General features: G+C 46.1%; 1 protein-coding gene across 3 annotated transcripts in view; it reads left to right on the forward strand.

The window, feature by feature from the left end:
• Positions 1 to 17,256, forward strand: part of NEURL1 (neuralized E3 ubiquitin protein ligase 1) — a 168,856-nt gene that overhangs the window by 59,241 nt on the left and 92,359 nt on the right. The window contains exon 1 of one of the 3 annotated variants that reach the window (XM_087767615.1): positions 15,665 to 15,686. The exons of 1 other annotated variant lie outside the window; for it this stretch is intronic. In XM_087767615.1, the coding sequence (XP_087623741.1) occupies positions 15,680 to 15,686 (7 nt within the window). In that variant the 5' untranslated portion in view covers positions 15,665 to 15,679. Of the gene's footprint in view, positions 1 to 15,664; positions 15,687 to 16,129; positions 16,279 to 17,256 lie in introns of those variants that run through there. One more of the 3 variants, XM_087767614.1, reaches the window with a different exon arrangement.

Genomic DNA, 17,256 nt, shown 5'->3' on the forward strand with positions numbered 1-17,256 from the left:
AGCTCCTGGACTAGAGGCTCTGGGGCTATCTGTGATGGAGATACCCACTGCAGAGGCATAGGGAGTAACATCCCTGAGATCAGCCACTAAACTCACTCACCTTAAAAGCAAAGTTAAAATGCTCTTTGTGTTTGCTTTTTTCTTTTTTTTTTTTTTTTTTTCTGCAATGGGCTTTTAAAAGTCTTATGCACTATTCTCATGCCCAACCCAGGGGTGTGCATCTGGAAGCAGGCTCAGTGTGGGGTGTTGCTGTCTTGCAGTCTCATCCAGGGGCTGTTCAAAACAAGAATTACTCATGTGGTTTTGTGCTAGTGTATATTTAGGAAACCTGAACTAGGCCGTGTGAGAGATGTTCAAGCTAGATGATAGAATATCACTGGGCTGGGCAGTGCTGAGGGCAGGAGACATCATCGTGCTGGACTTCCTGCATCCCCACCTAGGCAACTGGAGATTTCCTGCGGTCTCTGCTTGCAGATGCTCCCCTCCGCTCAGCAGGCTGCAGGGTGGAAGCTTGCTGTCCTTCAGGCTCCTTCCAGGCATCTGAGGTGTCAGATTGCAGAAATGCTAATAGTGAAAGGAAGGGTGTTAATCATACCAATACCAACTCGATCTTTGTGTTTACATATGAGAGAGTTGCACATTATGCCTCTGTAGACCAAGTGCATTGTATATACAGCAGTTATTTATGTCCCTCTGTTCTTCCCATAAAGATCCCACCCTTTCATCCTGTATTTTGGAAGCTCCCTGCATCTCTTGGCTTAACACAAGGGTTTTGGGGACTTCTGAACAGCATTTCCCTTCTCCTTGCTCAGGGCTCTGCGTATCCCATGTGCCGTTTCCCACAAGTCAATGGTTTGTGTGGCCTCTTTTCTCTCTCTGTGGGAGAAGTCATGTAACTTGTGATTTTCCTATAAACTTTCTAGGGATGGGGGACAGAAGTGAGATGAAGGGTTGTCTTGGCCACTACTACCTGTTCATTTCATCTGCAGGTTATTACAGAAGCAGCAGCTGTAGCGTCTGCAAGTTGGATGCAAACAGATCTGTGTTCCCCCTTTTTTTTCTTCTGATTTTTTTCTTTTCCCTAATGATCCCCCCAGAAATCGATACCTTTCTGCCTTGTGGCGCTTGGAAGACTTCCTTGCATTTTGCAATGGATCCAGCGGGGTGTTGCAAAGTTGTTGTGCTCAAAGAGAGCAAACCGCTTGCTTGCAATCTGAGCAGAATAACTTGCTCTTCTCACCACTTTGAGCCAGGAGAACTTTTATCTGTGTGTTGTCTTCCCAAGCATCTCTGACAGGCACAGGCCCTTGGGAGATGCTGTGGTGCAGTTTACAGCAATCTCCCTCTATTGATGGGCAGCTGAATGAGGGATCTGTTTTGCTATTATTTATTTATTGAGCCGTGGCAGAGTGCTGCCTACGAGCACAGAGCGGACTGTGGCATTGAGCAATGCAACTCACACCCACCCTGGATGATAGAAAAATTTAGAGATGCGTTTAGTTTCCCTGTCTCTTTTTTTAATATGAGTTAGCAAACAGTGCTCCGCTCCGCAAATGGGAAAAGGCAATCGACTGAGAGAAGAGGGAATGTGTAAGAAGCAGCAAGTGCTGTGGAGTGGTTGCTGCCCCACAGCCACCCATCCTCATGTTTGGAGGAGAAAGCCCTTCTCTCCATGGCTTTTCTTTGGGTCCCATTTGGATAGAGCAGTGATAGCAATGACCTTGTGCATCCCTGTCCCATGCTCAGAGCCACAGAGGGGTGAGCAAAGGCTGGTTTGGGGACAGGAGGAGGGTGGGCATATTGAGGGGACTGTGCTCCACATGGAGAGAGGAGCGATGAATGACCTGTGAGATCCCGGTCTCCATCCACAGCCTTGGTCTGACTCTGGCAACGACCAGAGCAGACTCTGTCCTGTAAGATATCTTTGGTTCTTAAGCCTCAAAGCAAGAAAATGCATTGGTCATGTTTTGCCAACAGTTGATGGTGTAAACACAGTCAAACAAGTGAGCTGCAGTTTGAGATGGTGCTGTGACCATGTTAGCTTCTGTGGATGGGGCATGGAGCAAACCCTGTAACTCTTACCAAGGGTTACAGCTGTGGTTTTTTTCAAGATTTCATTGCTGTTGACAGTCAGTCATCCTCCAGAGTCCCTCTGGATGCTGAAGATGGCATGTGCTGACTGAAGTTGCTGCTTGAGTAACCTCTGGGAAAAGAGATTTTGCTTTTGGTCTGGTTCCATTTTCACACCACAGGCAAGAAAAATCACCTTTGAAATTGCTGCTTTGCTGAGAGCATGAGCAGAGAAGCCCAGGATGGCAGTGGCTGCACGGAAGGTTGCCTGTAGAAGGTGGCCTGGGAACGGCGGGAAGGGTCCTGGTGGGCTGCAATGGCACCTCACGCTGGGTACACTGTGTGCAGTGAACAGTTTGAGTTGTCCCATTCCCTGTTCCTTAATTGCCTATGGTAAATCTGGGATGTTTATGTGTGTATTTGTTATGTAAAATTTGGCTGCTCCTGGTTAAACAATTAATTGCTTCTGACCTGTTAATAATGAGTTTTCATTCACTGCTCACATCCCCGGTGCATGACAGATCTCTTCACGATAGTGCCTCTATTTACTGGTTGGGTGATTGTAGCTGTCTGGTTTGGGATGGGCAATAGACTTTCCCCAAACATTCCTGTTAGCACAGCTTTGCTTGTCTGCACATTTATCAGTGGTGAACACAACTTATTTCCACGTATGGTGGATTTATATTTGCCATTAGTCTTCCAGAGCATTGCAAATGTCTAAGGTCCGGTTGAGGGAGAACCGTGATGTCGTGGCCATGTTGTAAGGCTTGGGCAATGAGGAGAGGCATTCATGCTGTTTGATTTTTCCTTCTTTTAACTTCAAAGTAGGTTTAAAACTTTTTTTTTTTTAATTTAATGCTATAAAATACTATTTGAATATGAAGAAATAGCAAAAGAACTTGCTCCAGCAGGGAAGCTTCCTGTACACAAACAGTAATCAGAAAAGATGCTGAATTTAAACGACATGAGATTTGCAATGATTGCCATTTCTCTGGGGCTGGTAATGAGGAACCTGCCAAGTGTCACAGCTGGTCCATCACTAGCCACAGTCCATTAAAATGTTGTTTGCTGCTTGGCTTGCGTCCCTTGTGGGAAGAGGGGCAGAGGAGCAGGCAGCTCTCAAGCACTGTGGTCCTGGTTCTGTGGATCTGGCACTGGTTCCCTATCCCATCTCATCTGGGATCTGACACACTGCTGGTCGGGGTTGGCAGTCTGAGGTCCTCAAAGGACTCGGGATCTGACCCATTTGTGACATCCCTGGCTCTAGCTGGCCATGTTTGGATGTCAGCATTCATCCAGCATTACTGTTCCTCTGCCACACCTTGCATGGTATCGGAGCTCTTTGTCTCCATGGTGCCTCTTCATATTACTCTTTGCTTATTTAAAAAGGGGGAAGAAAGCCAGGTGGTGTCAGGCTCCATTGTGCATGCTGCCAGTTCACCCTCTTACAGCCCTACTCTGTAATTTTTCATATGTGACTAAAGGGGAATCATTTCACTTACTGCTCAAAATTTTTTTTCCAGAAATTTCTAACAAGGTTTTGCAAGAGTGTAGAGAATAACTGAAGAACCCCCACATTTTCTTCTTTTGAAGATGAAACCTTTTATTCTCTTGAATAAAAAACCTGAACACCTGACTTATTAGGTAAAAAACTGATGGCAGAGACTTGAGGGATAGTGCACACACACAAAAGATCTGCTATGCAGATAATATTTAGAAAATTATGATATTGGAGTCTGTTGCATCCTAAGGGCTGTAAATTGTGGAAATGTCTCTAACAAACACAGTTCCCAGAATGGGACCTAATCCCAGATTTGACTGTTCTGAAATGCTAGACCTAGATCTAGTTGTGGTGGCTTGATAATGTTCTGCTACTTACCCAAAGCTTCATTGTTTGGGGTTAGTGGGAGATGATGTGGCTGAAGAACCTGCAGCCTTGAAGACCTTAGCCAATGTATACGTTAGGGGCACCTGCAAGGACAGTGTGTGAGTAGCAGTATGGGTCTGTCAAACAGGAACTTTAATCGTTCAGGTGTGGACAAATTAGCAGTGTAATTATGTAATTAGGTTTTTGTGGTCCGTTCAATCCTGATGACTCTGTAGGGACTCTGCTGTGGTGGAGCTGTGATGGCGTAACCGCCATGTGGATAAAGGCCATCAGGTGGCATTTTACTGGCAGCATCTGAACAAGTGACTTTTGGGGGCAAAGGTGACACATCTTTCCTACTATCCTGATCTGTCAGTATCTGCCTTTACTATGGGAATCTTGGAAAATATTTTCTTTGTTTTGAAGCTTTTCTTCCTCCTCCTGGCTGGGGGATTGGTTGTCCCTGCTATCAGCAGAGACCAGTCGGCAGCTGCCTCCCTCCTGCAGATGTGAAAGGCTGGAAAAACCCATGTGAGGTACAGACTAGCTCACACTCAGGTTTTTTTAAAATAAAACCACACAAAGCTTTGCTCAGTAGGAATCTGTGTGCTTAAAATGCATGGAGCAAATTCTTTGCTTTTTAAAGCGGTGGGAGTGGGATATGGAGGGCCACATTTCCAAGCATCTTCCATGCTTTCAAGGGTTTAATATTTGTAAGCCTGTCTGGGAAAAGGGTTGGTGCCCCTTTTGCTGAGCTCTTTATAAAGTAGGACCTCCTTGTTTGCCAACTAGATGGGAGCTGAGAGCTATCTGAAACATGTCATCCCTCCCACCTCCTTTATTTCTTCTTTTATTTCTTGTTCCCCTTCTTGCTTTTGGATTGCTGCGTAGGTTGCTTTCCGGTTCCTCATGCTGTTCTGCTGTCTCCCATTGCGGGTCTGCTGCCTGCACGACAAATCCGCTGATTATCCCTGGGTTTTAATGTGATAGTCCAAGTCCTGTTTTTCTGTTCCGCCTTGTTATCTTCATTATGTGTTTTGTGCCCAGAAAGATATTAATTTCTGAATACCATGCTTTCCATAGTGACTGCTCAGCGGCCATCTCATTATGACCTTAAAGATACAAGACCAGATGCTTTCATTTATACTGGATAAGGAGTTGGCCTCTGAGGCTTATATGATCAGTTCCCAAACATTAATAATTTACAGAAATATTTTGCCTTTTACATTCCAAGAACTTAAGTTTATGAGGGCTACTTCAACAATAAATTATTTACAACAAATTTTATCCAACTTCTTTTCTATTCTGGAGCATGCTTCTAAATATTTATGTTGTATTTTTACCTCTTTTCCTCTCACGTGTTCTTTTGTTTGGTGTCTTTATAGATTTAGCATGACTATCCAAATGGAAAATCTCTTTCTGAATATGACTCAGCATAAGCAGCCTTTACAAGCTTCGAAACTCTCCAGATCATGACACCCTCATACTGTGAAAATGGAAGTTTAAAATAATCCACTGCCTATGGTATATTATTTATTCATCTCATAGGCTATTAACTACAGCAATTTGTATGAGTCTAACATAGCAAATGTCAGATGTTGTTTTCATTTCTGCTTTTGTTTTGCTTCACTGGCAAAATTCTTATTGATTTCAGTGGTGGCAGATTAAGCCCTGCATATGTTTCGTTTTCATGAGCCAGCAAAAATGTCTTTCCTCTTTATTGTGCCCATCTCCTTTAAATATGTTTGTGTGTCTTTGCACAACTCTCCCACTCAAATTTCAATGTCTTCCAAGTCTCCTTTCTCAAGTCAAGTTGCCTGAATCCCAGCAAGTATTGGCTCGGATTGTGGTTTTACTCAGAAAAGTGTCCATCCCAGCTGTGTGATAGAGACACTGCTTCTGTTTGCTAGAAGGTGAAATAAGGTATTGAGTAAAGATGCTTTTCTGTGTCGCCTGAGTTTTGAGGTCAGACTATTAGATGTTTCACAGGCTTGCAAAGCAGCAAATAGCTAAACGGCATGAGCAATATACAGTAGAGTTGTGGGGAAAGAAGTACAAGCTACTCATCTTTAGGTTTGCCTGAACATTACCCAGAAGGAATGACCAGCAAGGAAACTCTGGTCTCTAAGCATCCCGGGACAGACTGCTCCCAACCCTTCCCGACAGAAGCAGCTGATTCACAGGGGAGTTGCTGGGCTCACTGTGGTGTGGGTTGCCCACATCTCATACATATTCTCCTAAATAAACCTCTGCCCTGACAGGTGGTACTAGGGTTTGTCTTGAAGCAAAAACGTCTGGGAAGATCACAAACTCCTAAGACAGACATGGATCTGGAATAGACTTCTAACTGTTAAAAGGACCATCATCTGAAATAGCGTCACGTCCATGTAATGTACAGACCTGTCCTGCTAACACTGAACATGCAGAGATATTAATCTTTTCATGCCCATGTCTAATATTCCTGTCTTAATCTAGATGGACGGAAAAAGATTTATACTTCTGAGCTGCTCTATATTAATGAAAAACATTCTTTCCTGTCCTCCAAACACGCTCTGCAGCTGCAGGGGAAACAGTCTCTGAAGCGGGAGTGAGACCACGGTCAGACCTTGAATGAGGTCTTGGAAATGCCAGTGGACTGAGTACACTGTATGTGAGTTGGAAGTGAGTCACAGTGAAATTTGATGAAGATCTGGATGAAGCTGGGGAGCACTGAGCATCAGCTGTCTGTGTTTTCTCCTTGGAGGTGAAGCCTGGGTGAGAGTCAAGTGGGGATTCCCCTGGGAAGAGCAACAGTCTCCTATGGGCAAGGGCACACTGCTGCCACCAAAGTGTTGTATTGGCTCCTGAAGTTACAAGGCAGGAGGAGACGTGAAAATGTCCCCTTCTGCCCAGACAGGTCAGAAACATGGCACAGAGTGTGTTGGCTGATCTGCTTCCAAAAAGACACATGAAAATTTGCTTTCAACAGAGCAGTCTAGCTGCTTGATACTTGGTGTAAGGCTGGTTAAAGACCGTATCTGCATTATGAAGTCTCTGTTGCTTTAACTGTGTTGATAAAGCCTTTGAAGATGGGCCTTTTGTCTGTGTGGCTACAAAAAGCTAAAGTGACAAAAGTCATCATAGTTGATGTGTAGCTGCACAGGTAAAAATGCTTTTGTGCAGATAAAACATCTCCAGGACATAAGAACAGCTGAGTTAAGATGACCTGATAGGGAGGGAGAGACGCTCTGTTTGGGCTGATGTTGTAAAAGATGTCATTGCTGATTTTTACTAGCCTGGGGTATGGCTCACAGGTCACCTTAAGAAAACGTAACTGCACAGAATAGCTTAGAGTTTTTGAATCATCCTGTGGAACATACACTTTGGTCCTAATAAACAATGTTTATACTTCTACTCAAACTCAACTTGTTTGGTTCTGATTCCTTGTAGGAATCACAAACATTATTTTTAGAACCTCATGCCGAATAGAGTTTAGATGTATTTTGTCTGCTCAGTGACCAGTTGTGCTGGGTCAGATTCTGGCTATTACTAGAATATGTGAATTTAATAAAATCTCATGTTTATATCCAGGCTAACCATTTTGTGTTTCTCAGATAGGTGCGATTTAACCTATAATGTTAATGTATTAAATACGTTTTCCTGTGTTCCACCAAACCCAAATAATAGTTTGGGAGACGGAGAGAAAGAAGGGTGGGAAGAAGCAGACATCTAAGTAAAACATATGTTGAATGGGAAAAAAATCAGTCACCCTGGATTCTGGGCCTGTGATTATTTCCACATGCCTGGACCGTATTGCTGTGCTGTGTGCCATTAATGTCATTAGATGCTTTATGCCAGAGTGGATTTTTTGCATATGCTGATGAGATTGCAGGATTGGGACCTTGATGGGTAACCGTTGCCAGTGCGGTGTCGGCGCTGTGGGGGTGTGTGCTGCACATGGAGGTCTGCACCCTTCCAAACCCCTTCTGGTGCTGTGTGTGGGCGCGTGCCCGGCCAGCCCAGCAGTCCCTGAAGTGCCGATAACCGCCTGGCTAGCTAACGAGCCTCCAGGCAGCAGAGACTGTCCTCAGCCCTTTTTAAGAAAAGCAAACAAGAAAACTGGCTAATCAAACCCCACCTTGTAAGATTGGGTATTTTTAACTGGTGCTTGGTGCTGGAAGAAGGCACGGTTAAAAATAAGCTTAATGTTCCTGTTCAAAGGTGCCTGTGTTTCAGGAAGAAATGCCAGCCTTTGCCCCTTGCTTTTGTCAGGGCTGATTTGTGAGAAAATGAGACCATCGCCATTCCCTTTGGTTCCTGGTGAAAGGAAATGAGATTTGATTGCTCCCTCCAGATGAAAATACAGAGGAGTCTTCTAGGCCAGAAAACAACTTCTTTTTTCTTTTTCTTTCTTTTTTTTGTTGTTATTTGAGCCTGCCAGATTGGTCTGCTCTCTGTTCTCCAAGTGTGTGGGCGACACAGAAGAGGATGCTGAGACAAAGAATGGGGGAGGGAGGAAAGAGAAGTGAAAAAGACCTTTGGATTGGAGGCATGGTGTATGGGAAGAAGAGAACGCAATGGCAGAGGCAGCGTTGTTTTGGTTTGCGAAAGTTTGCAGCAGATCAGAAGAAGCTGCGGTAGGTCAGAGACACTCAGTCTAGATGCTGTAGCGATGAATATATTAGCATAGTTTAGATCCTAGGCATGCAGACATTTTTCTGCGTTTGGTAATTTTATGAAGCTCATGTCCTACTGATCTCTGATCCCTTCTGGAAATGGGGATGTCAGATGGAGGGGTGGCTGGAGGGGAGCATGACCATTGCTCTACTCAGTACAGTATTTGCATTTTGTGTTCATCTGCTTTGTGCTTTGATAAAGTAGGTCCAAAACAAGTGGCATTTTGTGAAGGTAAAGCTCTGATTTTTGTACCGATTAGATCCTGTTTTCCTGAGCTGAAGAACCAAAACTCATTTCTTATTCCAATAATAGCTGCCCGCAGTCTACTGCGTCTGGCTCGTGATCTTTCATAATACTTTTGTAAGACTGAGTTACACGCAAAATGTCTTTTAATTGGAGTAATAGAAGAAAGGAGTTAAAAGATATAAAAAGGGAGGAAGGGTAAATTTCAGATAAAACTTGAAAAGGCACAAAGAGTCTAGGATGGGGAGGTATAAGACAGCAGTATCTGGTGAGGGAGAGCAAGAGACCGGAGAAGGGTGAGCAACAGATGAACAGAGTGGGAAAGGGCAATGCATGTAACATGCATTACATGATTTGTTTTGTATTTAGACCTGCAGGATTCATCTCGCCTGGGCTGGAAAATTCTCCCTTGCCATGCATTTTGCCCTTGGAGTATTTTACCTCCAGCTCCTTTGGTTCCTTGAAGTCTATCATAAAAGAGCTTATGAAAGCAGCCCTGAAGGGCAAGTTTTGTAAATAAATCCCATTTCCTATAAGATGGCCCTGTAGCAGGAGGCAGGGAAGTTTTGGGGTGAGAAGGGGTGCACAGGGAGCCAGTCCTGGGAGAGGATTGGAGTCTTTCCTCTGCAACCCCAGGAGCCTTTCCAAGCCCAGGCTGAAACTTTGTGTGGGCACACGTGGTGTGGGACGTTGTCCTGTGGACGTGTGGCGTGGTCCTGCCTGCCTGTCTTGCCAGCCCAGAAGGTTTCTTTTGGAGCCTGCTGCCCTTCACCGCCCTCTCTGAAGGACTTTCAACAGGGTAATAAAAAGGTGTTTCTCTGCTGGGCTAATATTTACATCACAAACATATGGTGCCTTTGCTTGGTTACAAACATCAGTGCGTGTAAATGAGAGGCTTTTCTCGGAAAGGGCGGGATGGGAAACAGAGGTTATTCTCTCCTATCACTGTATTTGCTAACAAAAATCTTCAGAAATTATACCTCTGTGCTGAGGGAACATTATTAAGATTACAAAGTCAAGCTCTCAAAAGCTCGCACGTGCTGGAGTGGAAGTTGTCTATCTAACTTTCACTTGTACCCTGGTGCCACTGCTCTCTGATGACCTTATTTACCTCTTTGGTTTCACAGAGCTCCTGCCTCTGCTCTTTTCCAGAGGGCACTGAATGAACACTGTTAGAGTGAATTAACCTGTTGCTCATAAGATCCTCATTTAACTTTTTGCAAAAACTCAAAATATGCTTCTCTAGCTCAGGCAAAGAGGCATCACCTCTTCCTACAGGAATATTGTGAAAACAAAAGTGGTGTTTGCTCAACAGTCACATGTTATAGGGAAAATGCCATAAAAATGCTGATAATTGCAGCTGGTAGTTTCATTTTTCAATGCAGAGTTTGGATGTTGCCTATGATAAAGTGTGAATGAGCTACTTATATAAAAAGTATATATATTGTACCAGTATCCCCTGTAGCCCTGTGTGGAAAAATACTATGCTTTTGTCGCTAAAGGCTGTCATAGTGTCTTATCACATGAGATGATACTTTTTGAAGTTTCCAAACATTTAATAGCCACAGAACTGGGCTTGAAATAACAGATTTCTTGATCCTGCTGTGCTGTCATTGTGCTGTGACTCCAGTCAGAGTAAAAATAAAGATATTCACATGAGACTAAAGAAAAATCTTTGCTTGAAGATAGAAACTTTAGTTTTCTTTCTGGTTCTTATGCTTGTTCTGAAAGCAAAAGTCAGCTTCATTAGGTGAGTGTTATGAATCAGCGTTTGGTTTTTTTAAATTACAATGTTTCTTCTAGTGAGATGCTTTTATCTTCATTTTCCATTATATTTGGATGGGCCTAAGATTCTTTTGAATCTTGTGCTTGAAGAGTTAGTCTGAAATGGCAGTGAGAGGCTAAGCTATTAACATTAATTTAGCATATAAATGAAGGTGAGGACTGGAGGCATTTGAAGGTGTAGTCGGCGTCATGCACAGCATGATACTCTCCTCAGAAATGGGCTTTTGGCAGATTCCAGGGCATATTGCCCCAAAGCAGGCACAGGTTTTCTGTATCATCTAAAAGCTACTTTTCAGAAATGCTGGTTAGCCCAATGCAATGCTTTATTGCAAGGCACATCTTACGTTGAATTCTGTCATTTCCAGTCTCTGCTACCTTGTACTGTCCCACCGGGTTTTCTCGATATATTATCCCAAAAGTGTTCGAGGAGGAGGGGGCGCTCTTGGCTTTTAGGGCATTAATTTCTTTCCTGACACCTTCAAGTGTTGAGTCACTGTCTTTGAAGATAAACCCAGCATCCAGTGGGGGCTTGTGAGCATTTCCATGCTGATGGAAAAACGTCGTGCAACTTGGCCTGAGGTCAGTTCAGTTCCTTGCCTTGGAAATCCTTCTCATTGCTCAGCCTCCTGCCCCTCTCCAGCACTGCTGTTCCCCTCTTCCGCCCCTGCAGATGGTCGTGCAGGGAGGTTATGATGAAACGCTGAGCACTGGCAGGGTCAGAGTTAAGCCTGGGATGTCCATGGCAGCTTCGGCTTTGTGTGAACAGGGGCTGCAGCCCCCGAGCAGTGACATGAGACCTTGGGCTCTCCTATCGCTGCTGTGTCTCCTTCGCCGAATCAGTTTGCATCCTGGACATCCATTACAACACCTCGCTGATGTCTTCATTGCCCTACCGAGAGGCAGCCTTTACTGCTGCGCCGCTGCGGCTCCTGTCACCAAAGCAAATGCAACTGATGTCTCATTTACGCTGAGTGCAAATGTGAGGTGGATATTCAGCCTAAAGATTTTCCCTGTCCTTAAATTCCCCTTCCTGCTGTGCCTGCAGAGAATTGTACAGGGATAATTAAGTGCCTGGGTTAGTGGTCGCGGTGCTGTAGTTTGTTGGTATGAGTGGTGATTTTGATTTTAAGAATTTCAGCCAGAACTTTGCATTTCCTTTGACTTACACATGGAGATTTGGCTTTCATCCAGAGCTGCATCTTTATAATAATGCTTTTTAATGACATAACTCATTAGTTGATGTTTATGCAGCTGTTCGAGAATATAATCGGCATACCTTTTGCTAGGGCAGTATCTGTATCTTTGCATTACAGATAAAGAATTGAAAGCAGAGATGTGTCTTTCATCTAAGCCCCGTCCATTAATGGCAATAAATTAATGTTAAAAGGATGCATAGAATGCAAGATTTCCTAGCTCTGGTCCCTATTTCTTGTGCACTAGCACATGCTGGTGAGATGTTTTCTGTTGGATGCTTTCCTGTTAAGAACATCATTTTTCCTCTGGAGTTACAGTGGCAGAGGTTCCTGGAGGAAATCTGTTTTCTGTACAGGTGAAGTTTCCCTCCTAATAGCAGTCAGAGACTCATGCTGAAAACAGACCTGAGAATGCGTTCCCCTAAAGTCTCCCATCTTCCTAGATGATCTCCAGCTTTTTGCTGAGAGCTACTGTATTGAGTGAAAAAGGACAATTTCTAGTCAGTCTGTTTGTTATCATGAAGTCAAGTGCAAGTGGTAATAGAGAAATTGATGGCACCTTTTTAAACATAAAAATCATTAAGAGAAGATTCTCTGTCCCTGGCAAATATCAGATTGATTTCCACAGTTCCCTCCTTTCCCCCATACTGATATTCAAGGAAACTTTTTGGACCATTTCTTGGCGGGATGTCTCTACCTGCAGCACTGTTAAAGCGAGTGAAACCCGCATCAAGAGAAGTTTTATTGCTTCTTTTGTCTTCCTTATGAAGAGTAAACTCCAGTTCTCCATAGAGCCAAATTCAGTCCCAACAGAGTTTTAGCTGCATGAGGCTTGGCATGAACTGGAATTTCATTTTCCTGTCCTGGCCTGTGCATATGTATAATCTTATCCTCGATCTCCACGAGATGGACTTTTCATCCTCTCCTTCTTCCCTGTCTCTTTGTACCTTTTTCTGTGTCTCCTCCTGCGAAGGCAGGTCTCTGCAGAGCTGGCTTTCCCCGCTATGGTTCCCTGCACGTATCTCTGCTGCTTTCCATCAGTCGGGGTGGAATGGGCTGTTTGGCCATGTTGGGATGTCTTTTTCCCAGACCATGGTGGGTCTCCGGCATCCTCCTTGCTGACTGCTAGCCTTCTGACTAGGACACCAGGGAAGCAATGCAGGTGCTCATGACCCCTCGACTTCATACCCAAACCTGCTGCCCAATGTGCAGGGCTGGGGGTTTTATCCTGGGAGGGGTGGGAGATGTGCCCTGTTGTCTGCTCAAGGCCGCTTGGAAGGATTCAAGGTTTTAGTCTAATATACAGCCTGCTGACCATGAATCTATCTACCTAAGTCCTCTGCAGCCTCAGCGTCCTACTCTTGTGGTTAATAAGCGTATTTAGCAAGATCAGATGCTGCCTCAAAATACTCCTGCAGCAGATTCCTCCTGGCTTGGACAGCAGCACTGCTGCTTGGCCGGAATTTTCTGGACACTGCTCACAAAGGGGAATGGATTTAGGGGGCTGGGTTTCTGTTGAGTCCAGCCCTAATACCTATGTCAGGGATTTAGAAGGGAGCACAAATGGTGATGATACTGATTTTTATACTTGATGCCAAAATGGGAGGCCTTGCCTGTATTGGTAAGGGCAATGAAATACCCCAAGGGGACCTAGAGGGTATCGGCAGAGAGAATTGTAAAACAGGAACAGGGCTGTAGATACGTTTTCTCTATGTCTAGAGAAAAATCAGAAGCATGAAAGACTGAAGAGGAATTTGGAAAAGGGCAAGGTCTGAAATGGACTTGGAGGTGATAAGTACAAATCTAAGTTCCAGCGTGACATGGCTGTGAAGGAAAGATTTGCCATATGGCACATAATCCTCAAGGAAATATCACAGAACAGGGTGGACAGGCCGTTTGACTACCATGGATGGCTCTGTGGGGCTGCGTCCCCCAGGAAGTACTTCACAGCAGTGAGGGAAGCTCAGGAGGGGGGTGCTGGATTTTTTCTGAAAAAATGCAATTTTAAAAATCAATTGAAATTGTTTATCATTTTCTGCCAAATGGGATGACTCATTCTGGCAGTCTGCCCTCTCCACCCTCCCCCTCAGACAAACAAACAAAGCCAATAAGTTGAAAAAAATAAAATAATCTGAAAAGATAACAATTCAAAATTTTCCTTTTGTTATATTCAAAACAAAGGGCTTAATGGTTTTTTGGAGACATCATTTCAGAGCTGGATTCAGTGACCATAACTTGAAAAAATGAGGTAAAAATAACTCCAAAAATAAAATGCTTCAGTTTGAGTTAAAGAAACATTTTGTTCAGCAAGACGCACAAAGCATTCGGTTTTAGGCCAACATGAAATGATATTTTCTTGTCTAGCAATCTCTTGGTTGAGACAGTGAACCAAGAAGTCAATTATTCACAAAGCTGTAGCAAGATTAAGGTAAGGATGGAAAGCAGAGCTGAAATGAGAAACCAAGGGCAAAAATTTGGGGTTGAATGTCCAAGTCAATCCTCATTCCTCCAAGTGAAGCGTGGTAGCTGATGGCGGAAGGGCCTGGACCCTTTGCCGTCAGCCCAAGCGGGTGGGCTGCCCGCCAGGAGATGAAACTGGCGATGTCCTTGTGGCATCCGTGAGTCCCCAGCGGCATGGGAGCAGAGCGGGCTGCTGTGATGGGTTGGTGTGACCCAAGAGATGTCCTGCACCCGGCGGGGTGCGGAGGCCACACTGCGGTGCTCCTGGGGATGTGTCCTCGCCCCGCACCGCCGCTGCTGTAAATGCAGCATCGTCTGGGAGGGGAGGGAAAAAAAAATAGAGGGGGAAAAAAAAGGAAGAGTCTTCTGCCAAGAAGCTGCCGTAAGCTCTGCAGAGTGTGACTTCGGGTAGGGAGGAGCGGAGCACTGCCTGCGTGCTGCTCAGCTAGGGAAGAGCTGCTGCTTGGCTCTGGGGTCCCGGTGCGAGTCTCCTCGGCTGGGCGGGCAGGAGCCAGTGGGTGAGCCGGCGGTGGTGCCTGGCTGCTGCTGGGGGGCTCGGGAGAGGCTCCTCTCGCAGGTTGGAAACGCTGGGCACAGCTTTCCTCACGCACGCGGCGTTAGCGCAAACACCCTGACTGTGCTTTTTGGCTTGGGCTTTTTTTGCACTGCTTTTTTTTTTTTTTCCAGAAGTGCTGAGACCTCAGCACCCAGCCATCCTAAGCAATAATCTGTACAACACAGCCAAGAGAAAATCTTATTTCCCATTTTTCCGGTGGCAGAGTCGAGGCAGTGGGATGGCAGGATTTGCCCAGCACCATGGTAAGAGTTGGGAGGCAGAGCTGCACTCGCGGCTGCGCAAGTTTGACTCCCGCTCCTTTGCAGAGTGAAGAGCAACTGCAGCATAGTGTAAAGATGCATGAGCTAGTGTTAAACAAGCCAACTGGGATATACCATGGCCGGCTGTGGCAGCTCGGTGCCTGCTGTGTTCATTTACCCTCAGAGCAGTGGACAGGAGCTATGCAGGGAGACGTGCGTGTGGGCAGGGGCGTGCGGTGCTGGAGATGGAGAGGAGGGAACGAGCAAGCTCCTGCACGATCCGCGGGGTGCAGAGAGCAACTGAGGGACCAGCCCTGGCTGTGGTACCCTGCGCACCTCCCTGCACCACCCTTGGCATCCCCCTGCTTTTAATAACGCTGGCCATTGTCCATCAGCAGAGGTAATGAGCTGGAGAGCAGGAAGCATTGTATCTGGGCTAAGCATGCAAGCCTCGCACAAAAGAGTTTACGGGGGGTAATGTTTTTATTATTACAGTCCGTGGCGAACCATTCTGCATTTCAAGCACTACTTCTTTGCTATTAAATTATTAATTAACCAGCAGAGGCCGGTTGAAGACTCTGGTGCAGTGATGTCTGGTAATAATTTTCTTTAATCTTTTTTAATTTCTTTTTTTTTTTTTTTTCCCATTCTAATTCATTCCAGGGCTTTGCTCTAGGATACCAAACCACCGGTAGCGAAAATTTCAAATGGCCAAAGCCGTTTGATTTTATAAATGAGTTCTTCAGTTTTTTTCAGTGGAGTTGGCAGTGCCTCCTGCTTTGTTCTTAGCGCTGCCGGCGAGCCGGGTACCGCCGGGTTTTCAGCCCGGCCAGCAGCCCCCTCCAGCAGCACCCAGCGACCGTAGCATCACGCGTGGATGCCTTTGCCTGCTGCGTTCTGCGCTGTGGGACCGTGTGCGTGGGCCGGGGCGGGGGGGGACACGCTGCATCGATGAACGGCCGGCGGCTATTTCAGGAAGCCGCGAAGTCTCCTCCTTCTTATGTAAATAAACATGACAGCTCCCAGCGCCGGTGCCGCGGCGGCAGGCGCGGGAGTGGGTGGAGGCTGCCGGCGTGGGGCAGCCGGTTCCCGCGTGGGCCGGGGGCTGCTGGCGCGGAGCGGGGCCGGCCGTGCCCCCGCCGGGCTGCGCGGCCATGGGGGGGCAGGTGACGAGGAGCCTGCTCTACGGTAAGGACCGAGCCTCGGCTGCCGGGGGGAGCGGGCGGCGGCCCGGCAAGGTGAGGCGGGAGCAGCCGGGGGATGCGGGCTGTGCCCGGCTTGTCCTCCCGGAGCGTCCCGCTCCCGCGGCGGGGCCCGCCGACGAGGGAGGCCGGGCGGGGTGTGCTCCTCCGGCTGTGTTGCCGGGGGTAAGGGACAAGTACCTGGCTGTGCAGCGCTGGCGGGTGTGCTGAGGGGTGCGGGGGCCAAAGGAGAGTAAGGGTGTCTGAGGGTGCGCTGTCTGACTGCTCCCCGCGGGGAAAAAGCAGCTAAAGGGTACTGCGAGGCAGCTTAGCAGGCTCTCAAAACAGCTACCTGATTTTTCCTTTCCACCATCAGTTTCTTCTTACCATGAATTCTGGTTTATTTCATTTTAAATTGACATGGTTTGGAATGAACGTTGGTGTGAATTGGCTGATTTTAGGTGAAGCTAAAGCGGTTAAGCGCAGCATGCTGTCTGCGTTTGCTGGGTAATGTAAATCGGGGGAGAGGGGGGAGCTGGAAAGGGACTGGAATATCCCACACAGGCCGCCGTTAAACCAGAATTTGAATCTATAGACAGCACGCGATACTAGCCATGTCCCTGTCTGTGCAAATCTCATGCCATAAATACTTCTGTGAGAATGTTGCACTCCTTAATATTAAACTTGCCTATTGCTCTGAAACGTTCTGTATAACTTTGGATGCAGTACGTTCAGTACAGTGTGAATGTATTTTTAGAGACGCTTCCTTGTTACAATAGTAAATATGGGTATGAAAAACACAGGTAAAGCATCGCGTGGGCTTAGAGTAGCTCGTATCCTTTCTTTGAATAGAGGTGCACGAGGTATGTACACTTAGGCTGCGGATATTCACGTTACAGTCCTGATTCTTCTCATATTTTCCACCAAGTCCAAACCCTATAGTTTAAGGAACAAATGGACATAGGTAGGAAGTAGATGACTTTCT

The sequence above is a fragment of the Nipponia nippon genome, unplaced genomic scaffold, assembly GCF_047370975.1.
Source record: "Nipponia nippon isolate SJK-2023a ecotype South Korea unplaced genomic scaffold, ASM4737097v1 scaffold_3, whole genome shotgun sequence".
NCBI classification, from domain to species: domain Eukaryota; kingdom Metazoa; phylum Chordata; class Aves; order Pelecaniformes; family Threskiornithidae; genus Nipponia; species Nipponia nippon.